This window comes from Grammomys surdaster, unplaced genomic scaffold (genome assembly GCF_004785775.1).
Source record: "Grammomys surdaster isolate TR1022 unplaced genomic scaffold, NIH_TR_1.0 125925, whole genome shotgun sequence".
NCBI lineage: Eukaryota > Metazoa > Chordata > Mammalia > Rodentia > Muridae > Grammomys > Grammomys surdaster.
In genome coordinates, this window is record NW_021620749.1 from 954,340 (window position 1) to 965,126 (window position 10,787).

Below are 10,787 nucleotides of genomic sequence, written 5' to 3' on the forward strand. Positions count from 1 at the left end.
TCTCTAGACAGACACATACTGTATTTTACAACCATCTAGAGTACCTCCATAGCCTTTTTTCTCCAGAAGCTGAAGAAGTTATGAGTCTATAAAGTACTCTTAGAGTCATCTCTGGTCTACATTTATAATTAGGCTGAAGGACTTGTATCTCCACTTAACCCTAAGGCAAAAGGTTCAGACATAAGGATTGGGTGGCAGTGCTCAGATTCAAAATGTTATTACAGTCTGAGGGGTCCAGTGTGTCCATAAAGTGTATTCCTGGGGAGCTAAAATGGTCTATAATGCTGAAGAGAGATACGGGAAAGATGAAGGAAAGATAAAGGGTGGCAGTGGTATTTGGCTCAGAGCAGTCAATGAGAGGCAAGGTGAGAGAGTCTAGTAGTCCTATGGATGAGGCTATGACCTGGGAGGGACACACAACCTGCACTCTGCAAAGTGGCCAGGCATAGTTTTATTCAGTAGCTGATTAGGACAGCCCAAACTTATCCCATGGTATTTATAAGACCAATATGTGTGTCTTAGTCAAGGTTTCTATTCCTGCACAAAACATCATGACCAAGAAGCAAGTTGGGGATGGAAGGGTTTATTCAGCTTACACTTCCACATTGCTGTTCATCACCAAAAGAAGGCAGGACTGGAACTCAAGCAAGTCGGGAAGCAGGAGCTGATGCAGAGACATGGAGGGATGTTACTTACTGGATTGCTTCCCCTGGCTTGCTCAGCTTGCTTTCTTATAGAACCCAAGACTACCAGCCCAGGTATGGCACCACCCACAATGGGTCCTCCCCTCTTGATTACTGATTGAGAAAATGCCTTACAGCTGGATCTCACAGAAGCATTTTCTCAAAGGAAGCTCCTTTCTCTGTGATAACTCCAGCTTGTGTCAAGTTGACACAAAACCAGCTAGTACAATGGGCTACTTTTTACAGTAATCTTCCTTTCAGTCATAGAGGAAACAGGCATGGAGTAAGCCCTAAAGAAGGAGACATGGATAAGAGAATTGTAAAGGACTGAATCAGCTGTGGACGACTTGATAAAGACAGCCATTCCCCGACCCTATTAACATGGGCTATTGGTTAGAAGTAGGGTCTCTTGGACGTTAAACATCCACATGTAAGAGGCATATGGCTGGCAGGCATAGACAGGGAGAAATAGAGGAGGAGAGAGCAAGTCTAAGAGAGTCAGATCAACAGCTTGAGTCAGTTTGAAGTGTTGAGACATGGCCCATGACTGAATGGTAAGTGTGCATGCTCTACCAATACTACCTGCAGAGAGAGAACTCCGGAAGGGAGTTATACTTAAAGACCCTTGTGTGTACAAGGTGGGGCTGTCAGTGTAGAGAGGAGACAGTAATAGATGACCCAAAGGTTAACTTCTTTGATTAATGTATAAAAATTTCAGCTGTGGCCAGAGGTACACTCTTGTATATGAATGCAGGGAGGTATAACTTTAATACTTTATTAAATAAGCATTTCTGTAAGTCCTATCTGTTGCAAGCTGAAACCAGTGAGCAGAAAACCCAGAGATAAATTCGGAACTCTGGCCATGAAGCAGCCATAACAACATTCGGGGAATGGCTGTCTTTATCAAGTTGTCCACAGCTGATTAGCAGTGGTGGCTGGCAATTGGCATCAGCACAGGAAGCAAAAGGGAAACCAGTAAACACACAAAGACCAGGCAGAAGCACAACACGCAGTGGCTACCATCATTCATACGTTCTACTGAGCCTGACCGATTCCATCTTAGGTAGAGTACATCTCGCCTTCTGCTCTGGATGGGAGTGAAAGGGTTTTGTAATTGGATAAGAGGGGAATGCTATTTGCCTATAGAGGAGTTTGGGGTGCCTCATAACCAGGGATCCATCCACCTGAGAACCGAGTGATAGAAAAGGTTCATCAGATTGTGTCATTTGGAAGAGAAAGAGAAGTTGGGTGGCTGGTGAGCCTGGGGTCAAGCAGATCTGGGGAACGAAAGAAATAGGGGCTCCTATTTAGCTAGGATGTGACAGGTTGGTACAAATAGGAAGGGATGGATAAGGGGAATGCCTCCAGAGATATAGCTAAGTGGTGGGGTTTGATGAGGCTGGTAAGGCCTCTTACCTCAACAAAATAAGAAAACAGGGAGGATGGGTCCCCCAAACTCTGCCAGGACCATAAAAGATAGCCGTGGTGTCCAGAAGGAAGGAGATGGGTCACCCTGATACTGAGATGACTATTCAAGGCTCCCTGCCAGAGATAACAGTGATCAAGCCAAGGAAGCCCAGGACACCACAGTCATCCATGGCCAGACCTAAGAGGTTGGCTAGAGGGTGATTTGGGCCTTATGTCCTCATGCTGCAAAGGAAGTGAGGGCAGTCAGCGGGCCACTGTCAATCTTGATGGCACTGCGGGCATGGTCAGAATGGTCAACCTACGCTGATCTGAGTCTTACTCTTTGTGTAAGGTTTCTCATCTGTGGCACCTTTGACATTTTGAGTTGCATAGTTCTTTGTTGTCAGGAGCTGTACCGAGTCCTACAGGAGTCTCAGAAGAAACCCAGCCACTATGCTATGTCATAATACCCTATTAGCCCCCAGTTGTGTTTGCCCTAGTGGGCAGAACTGTCTTGGATGCAGAGTGACTTTTCCAGTGTAATAGCTCTCCAAATAGCAACAACAATAACAACAATAATAATGATAGTAATAATAATACTCAAAGTGGGGGATTTGAAGTGGAATATATACTATAGACAACATACATAGCAGTCACTGTTGTGTCTTGGAAGCAACCCCCTTTTGCTGTTCTCCAGTAACCTGCCTGAGTCTCAGTGCTTCCCCATTTATCTTGTAAGAACTGTGGGCTGTGCATTGTAGATGGAGACCATGGCCACTTGCATGGCTGTGCAACTCTCCTCATCTATATACACTCTGCTTTCCTTCCATGGCCAGCACAGTTGCGCAGTATAAGTACAAGTGTGTGTGTGTGTGTGTGTGTGTGTGTGTGTGTTATAGAATATTGATCATAGCAAAAGTTTCTCAGATAGTGGAAGGAAATTAGATGTAGACACATCGTCACACTAATAATCAGCTGTCAGTATGATTCTTTCAAATCCATTCATCCATTCATCTGACCTGCCAATCATAAGAAAGGGCAGGTACTCTTAGGTAGTGGAAGGCTACATAGGAAATGATATTCACATCCATGGGGCTGGCTCACAGCCCAGGATGAGTATCAAGTGTCATTAAATAGTGATAATCATCACATGTGGCCTTCATTACAGTCTTGTGCCTCTCCAGACGGGTTTTGTAGCCATCATTCCTACGTTTTTATCTCAGATCCAAGCTGGAATCTTCCAGTTTTATGATCCATGTAGCTAATTAAAACTAGTTTAGGGGCAAAAGTAACTTATTTTGCAAAGCATGTTCACTTGAAATTGTCTCAATAATTGCATGAGCTATTTTAGGAATAAGAGCTAACATGTAATTAATTGTGGGACCCTTGTTCACATCAGCTAGAAAAGGAGTCTCTGAGGAGATGAATTCATAGAAATGGATGTCTATTTTAAAGCTGAGGATGCATTTCATCTTCATTAGTCTTTGCATCTTACTAGGAAAGCATGAGAACCCAGACATTGCCAAATCAAGCTTTAAGGCCCTTGACTTTGCCTGTTCATTGGAAATATTCTTGCAAAGCCTGCAGTGCTGGGAGACCTAATTGGCAGAGTATCTTATCATACATGAAGGCAAAATCTGCCTCACTTTGACTTCTTAAGGTCTAAAGGTCCATGTGAAAACACCCAGTCTTCCCACACAAAGAAGTCACCATACTGTCTTCAGAATTTCATTACCTTCATCTCAGAATGTCTTCATTTCTTTCCATTAACAGAATACAATTTCTCCCTCCAAATTTCATTAATTTGGAACCATAAACTCAAGTACCTTAGAGTGTACATATACTGAGGATCACCTTAAAAGAGGTGATCAAATAAAAATAAATTACTAGGATATGTCTTAACCAAACATTGCTATGTAATTATGAGAATTGAGATTAGGATGTAGACACACACACACACACACACACACACAGCAACTCTTTGATCTTGAAACTGCCAGAAATGGAAGAAAATACATCTCTGTGGTTGAAGCTACCTGATTCTGTGATGTTTTGTCAGAGCGATCTAGCTAGCTCATACACCCTTCATCCCCACCCCTGTCTGGCATCTATTTTCCCTTCTGCCATCAGAAACACAACATGCTTGCTTCATGGAGCAGATGAGTTCACACAAAACAGTGAGCAGTATGTGCCACAGAATTTAGTCAACATCACCTCTTGTTAATATTAAACTAGTGGCTTAGGTGGCCAAATGTTAAAGAAGACAAATCAAGAGCTAGTCCAGTCCCATGTCTCTTCGGAAGGATAGTGAGATGGTTCAGAGTACCCAAGGAGAATTTCTTCACAACATTCAAGGTAACAACAGCCACCGTTTTTCTACACACTGAGGTATTCTTATGTGGCCTTTGGCTTTCTCCAAATTATCAGCCTTTGAATCAAACTAGTTGTATTTTGACATTTTTTTTTTTAGCTGAGTAGAATCAGTCTTTGTATGCAGACATGCAAATAGTCCTGTATTTGTGGCCTGGGGTGAGGGGTCAAATATTAATTTTCTAAAGACTATATTTTTTTTAACAACACCTTACCCTGTATTGTGATGGTATTTATATTGAACAGTACCAATCCCACTGGTATTTTCAGTTACTTTCCAGTTGTTGTTATGAAATGCCTGACCAAAAGCAGCTTAAGGAAGGAAGAGTCTATTCTCAATCACACAGTACAGTCTGTCTATCATGGTGGGGAAGGCATGGTAGCAGGAGTGGGAGGTCACATTGCATGTATAGTCAGGAAGCAGAGAGAAATGAATGTTAGTGCTCAGCCCACTTTCTCCTTTTGATTCAGTCCAAGAACCTAGACCATGGGAAAGGAATAGCTCATATTTAGGATGAGTCTCCACTGCTTAACCCTTTCAGAAAATAACCCCATACACAGAGGTGTGTTTCCATGGTGATGGTAAAACTTGACAACTTCTCAGTGAAGAGAAACCACACAATACCTAAGCTAGTTGTATGCATGGCATTTACAATATGATACTTTAATCATCCCTTGTATACAGGTGAGACACTGGTGAAGTAAGCTCTGGAGCAGTATTGGTTCTGGTTCCTATTCCATCATCTCCTGCACTCTTGTTGCCTTAGCAACACTCTAACACTATCTCACAGCAGAGCTCACTTATGTGCAAATAGCCACGGAGAGAGCTGGACCACACACCTAGTCTGGCTCTGGGGAATCCCCTGAAGGGCTGCAGGCGTTCCTTATGGTAGTGTCTCAGTTTTGTCTGTCTCCTAAAGGGGTGATTTTCACCAAGTTCTGCAAATGCTGTGCCTGGTGCTATCTTCTTTCTCTCTCTTGGAAATAGGTAATCCTGAGTTGATTTAATTTGAAATATTCCAGTAGTAACTTCCAGGCAGTACAGCTTAATTTGGTTTTCAAAAGCTATCAGTGAGAAAACGTTTTACAAGTTCTTATTTTATTTAAGCATGTTCTGCAGGATCCCAGGCCAACCCAACCTTCATGAAATGATGTGTCTCTGGCACATTCCTTCAAATGTGTCAAATCCAAATCAACTAAAATTTTCCATGGGATAATGGCTTTGTTTATGAGCTGTCCCTGTGTGATTAGGGATGGTGGGGCAGGAGGACAGCTGACCTCTTCCATGAGTGACAAGGTGGTTTTAAACAAGGAAATGTCTTGGGTGGCTGCAGTGTCTCTGATTTGTAAAGCCCATGCCCCATTTTACAGACTCTAAGGTTGTTGATGAAATATCTTGTTGCTTAGAGGATGTTTGAGATCCATTTTGATACAAATAACTTATGGCAAGGGTAGTGGGATATGTCAAAATCAGTGAATTCCAGCTGAGATCTGGTCTCTCCAAGGAAACACGTCGTGAATATAAGTTACCTTTGATGGCACCATGGCTTTGAATGTGTGATATTTTTGCTTTGGATTCAGACCTAGAGGAAGAATGTACTCTGAAAAGCATTATTCCTGGTTTGGTTGCTTTCATCCTTGATCACAGTTTGAATGCTCAGAAGTAGGTAATGTAGATTCCACAGAACAATAATATCAAGAAGAAATAGGACAAATGCTGGAGTCAAAGACACTTCCTAGTAGAATTTGCTTTGTTTCATTTAATTTTTTTTTATCTCTAGTGGAAGATCATACTGTAGAACCTCAGTTTGTTCAAACATACATAGTGGATTATAAAGGAAAGTAAGCAGCCTCTGTGTGTGTGTGTGTGTGTGTGTGTGTGTGTGTGTGTGTGTGTGTTTGCCTGTGGAGGCCAGAGGTCAATGTTGAGTATTTCTTGTTGAGTAAAGTATTGCTTTACATATTTTTCAAAACGGGCTCTCTCACTGAAACTAGAGCTTACAATTTTGTCTAGGATGGTTGGGAAACAAGCCCCAGAAGTTTCCTGTCTGCTTTCCAAGGGGCAAATTGCAGGCCTCAATCTATTGAGTGGGTGCAGGGGTTGGTTATAACTCAGGTGCTGGTGTTTGAGTATCGAGCACTAGACAAGATGAGCTGTTTTCTCAGATTTTCTTTTTGGCTTTGTTTTTGAGATAAGATGTCACTCAGTAGTCTAGCACAGGCTGCCCTCAACTTGCTGGACCCTTTATCTGTTAAGTAATTATTCTGGAGCACTGTTGGGCATGCATTCAGGCTTCTGCCAATATGACAGCCAGTTGGTGTTAGACATCATCTATAAAGCTCATGGTGGGCTCTTTAGTCACAAAGCAAATTGCCAAGAAATCCCCCAACATTTTAAGAATGTTCAGGATCTTGTGGTGGGCTACATTTGTGGCTATCCTCAGATGCATGGGGCCCACTAACCTATAGTTAGACATGCCTGGTAGAATAACCAAATGTATTGTCAGGAGGGTTTTTGGCAAGAATGAAGATGTTTGTGGTCTCTGCCCTCCTCATCAAGCAGGTCCTTGAGCTCTCTTCCTTCTCAAACAGTCTGAGGTTAAACACAGAATTAAAGATCTACTTAAATGAAGACCTTGAGCCCAATCCCAGTTCTGTGCCATACAACAATGTCAAACCAAACTTCCTGCAGATTTTCCATTTCAATTTAAAAAAAGAGTGATCCCAGATCTCTGTAAGGGACACCAGGAGAGTAGCATAGTCTTGCCACATAAGGAACATTCCCAGAGGGCAGCTATTCAGTCTTGCCCAACTCAACAGCTAGAATAGCTCTGATTGTTTGCAAACAGCATTGTAGGTTGAGGCTTTAAGATTCTCATAAGGGTTTGTGCTTAGCTAGGCACACTGTGTTCCCTGGTGCTCATTCTGCAGCTTTATGAAGTTTGTTAATGCACTGGTATCACTTTCTTTGAGTGAAGGCAGCCTCTCATAGAAGGAGAGGTTAGAACAATGTCATGTAGAGATGCACGGGACTCGGTGAAGGATGCAGTTTCTACTGTAAAGTCTGAACATGTGGATAATCAGGATAACCAGATAACCAACTCCCCTCCCCCGCTGCATCTCAACCAGCTGAGTCAATGACACCAAACATTCAGGTGATTAGAAGAGACAGAGTGGGTGTGGAGTCTCTGGAAGGGATAAGAAGTTCTGGAAGTGTCTAAATGCTTCATAAATTGGCACAATGAATCATCTGCAGGGAAAGACCAATTTAAAGTATCATCTGTCACTGAGATATAATTATATGCAATTGAATTTACCCCAACAGTCATGTGGTAAAGAAATATTTATTGAGATCCTGGAGGATATATTAGGGAATAAAGACACCTAAAATATCTATGATTTAGAAAGCTGTTTTAGGTGGGAGTAGAGACAGATCTTGCAAGCTGATGACTAAACGGGAAAATTGCACAGTGGAATGCAGGGCCCAAGCTCTAGGATAGGAAGAGGTGCTATGGCCTAGGTGACTGAGGAGGGGGTGCTCCTTGAAAAGACAGGCCCAGCAAAGATTTGACAAGGTAAAGAAGGAAGCAAGTAGCTTTGTGGTAGGAACACCCCACAGAGAGGCAGAGCATGTACAGAGATCCAGAGATGTGAACCTGCAGGAATGGTTGGAGGTAGCTAAAGGAGAACGAATAGAGAAAGGTATAGAAGAAGGTGACTCCAAGAAGTAACAGCAGAGGGAGAGCTTGTAGATACCAAAGCTGGTTTTTATCCAGAACAAGGAAGGTGTAATGGACTGGTTGTAGCTGCTTCAGAAGCAAAGAACAAGAGGAATGTATGCGTAGAGGAGGGTGGAGACAGGATAATCCATTAGGTAGCACTGGGCCAAGCCAGCACAAAGCCATTGGTGATTGGGTGCAGAGGTGCAGAGAAGTGGGCAATGACAGATTTGGGGCAGAATGTGAAGTTATAGCTTTTAAAATTCAAATCACAGGGAAGATGGGGGTGTGAAGGAGCTTAGTGTGTTTGGCTTGAGCAACCATCAAGAAAGGGATGGCCTTTGATAGTTTTAGCAAAAAATCTCGTATTTTGGCACTGAAAAGAACGGCTCACCCAGTCCTGATTTTGATTCCCAGAATTCACATAAAAATCTGGGTGTAGAGATGCAGGTCTATAATCCCAGTGCTGAGGAGGTGGAGACAAGATGGTCCCTAGAGCTTTATGGAAAGTTAGTCCAGCCAAATCAGTGAGCTCCAGGTTGAATTGGCAAGTCTATCTCAAAAAGTAAATAAGGTAGACATGTCTGAGAAAATGGCTTGCCAGGTGATGTACAAGTCTGAAGTCCTAAGTTTGAATCTCTATCACCCACATAAAATGTTGGAGATTGTTGTGTACAATGTAACCTCTGTACCATAGAGGATGAATAGAGAACAGATTCACAGAAGAGCCTGCTTTAAACTAATCAGGCTGAGAGAACACTCAGAGTTCTGCCACATGTGTGTGCCTGTAGCACATGCACCAAGTTGGAGTGTAATTGAAGGGGAAGCCTGGCATCAGAATCTGGCCCTTACATGTTTACTCACACACACAAACCCTTATCTCTGTTCTCCCTAGGTGCAACCTCTGCATCTTCCTTTGTATCCCCCAGAGCTCTGTTCTGACTGACACACAGTGAAAAATCACACATAGTGTGATCCCTCCATGTAGACAGTTCTATGGCATGTGAGGATTCCCTGCCTCTGAACAAAGGGTGAACCACACAGTCTGTAGACACACAGTCACTAATGCACTTAGCTACCAGTGGCTCATTTTATACATTTTATTTGGATTTATGTGTATGCATGTGCATATGCTAAAACCACAGTTGCCCATGGAGGCCACAAGAGGGCATCAGAGTCTCCAGAATTGGAGTTACAGTCATGGGCCTCCTGATGTGGGTGCTGGGATCTGAACTCCAGTCGTCTGGAAGAGCATCAGGCACTCTTTACCACTGAGCTATTTCTCCAGGTTTATCCACCACCCCCACCCCCACCCCTGTCAAGCTATCTTCTAATGATGGTCTCAGATTCTTAAATGATGTAGTTATGCTGATATTAACATCCAGGTTCAGGTAGGCGGTTAACGTTACAGTCTCTTCCTCTGCCTTTCCATAAAACTGCAGTATGGTAGGTAAATCAGAATGGGGAACTTAGGTTACATCAGTTTCATTGTGTGAACATTAGCTCCAATGGAATCATATGTAATCAATAGGATTTTTTTTTCTATTACAGTGCTATGCTTTCTGGAGGAAGAATAGTCGCTTCTTTGTTTACTTAGTTTCACAGTGTGAGTTACTAGTTCAACCTCTGGTTTCTCTATTAGAGATTGGTTCCCTTCCCAACACATTCAGACACATCACAGCCTTTGAATACTGATCTTTTTTTCTCAGAAGCTTCTCTCTGATGGGAGGTGTGGGGTACACCTTTTTTTCCAGCCTGGACTGTTTTGTACTGGGCTATGGAGATCCAGTATATTAGTTTTTTTTCTCATTGTTCTGACCACATAGCTTCCTTAGAAGGGGGAGGGGGCGTTTATTCTAGGCCACAAGCTAAGAAGAAATGTAGGCCATTGTGGTAGCAAGGACATCTGACAGCACATTGCACCCACAGTCAGGAAGCAGAGGGACGAGAAGTGGGGCCAGGCTGTCCAGCTTCGTGGTTCAGCTCCTGGTGCTCCATCAGGGATAGTATAGGCTTGCAGTCCCACACTGCTGCTCTAGGTGTGAACATTGCATGTAGGTTCTGCTCTTAGGTGGAGTGAGCATCCCACACCCTGCTATGGTTCATTTAGCTCTTCAGTGAATGCTGGTGGCTTCAGCCAGTGTAGCTCTTTGCACTTCCACCCCATGCTTTGCTGCTTTGCTAAATGAAAGCTTTCTTTTCTTTTCTTTTCTTTCTTTCTTTCTTTCTTTCTTTCTTTCTTTCTTTCTTTCTTTCCTTCCTTCCTTCCTTCCTTCCTTCTTTCCTTCCTTCTTTCTTTCCTTCCTTTCTCCCTCTCTCCTTCCTTTCCTTGCCCCTCCTTCCCTCCCTCCCTCCTTTTCCTTTCCCCTCCTTCTCTCTCTCCCTCTCCTTCCTTCCTTTCCTTTTCCTTCCTTCCTTTCTTCCTTTCCCTTCTTCCTTTCTTCTTTTTCCCTTTCTTCCTTCCTTCCCTTTTTCTCTTCCTTCTTTACTTTCTTCTCCTTCCTTCCTTCCCCTTCCTTTCCTTCCTCTCTCTTCCTTCCTTCCTTCCTTTTTCTTTCTTCCTCTCCTTTCTCCCTCCCTCTCCTTCCCTCCCTCCCTCCCTCCCTCC

The 10,787-nt window shown here is 43.2% G+C and overlaps 1 protein-coding gene across 1 annotated transcript in view; it reads left to right on the plus strand.

The window, feature by feature from the left end:
- Positions 1-271: 271 nt before the first annotated feature.
- Dscam (DS cell adhesion molecule) overlaps positions 272-10,787 on the plus strand; it is a 479,658-nt gene continuing 469,142 nt past the window's right edge. Inside the window, exon 1 of the mRNA XM_028752551.1 lies at positions 272-365. Coding sequence (XP_028608384.1) covers positions 272-365 — 94 coding nt within the window. The remainder of the gene's footprint in view (positions 366-10,787) is intronic.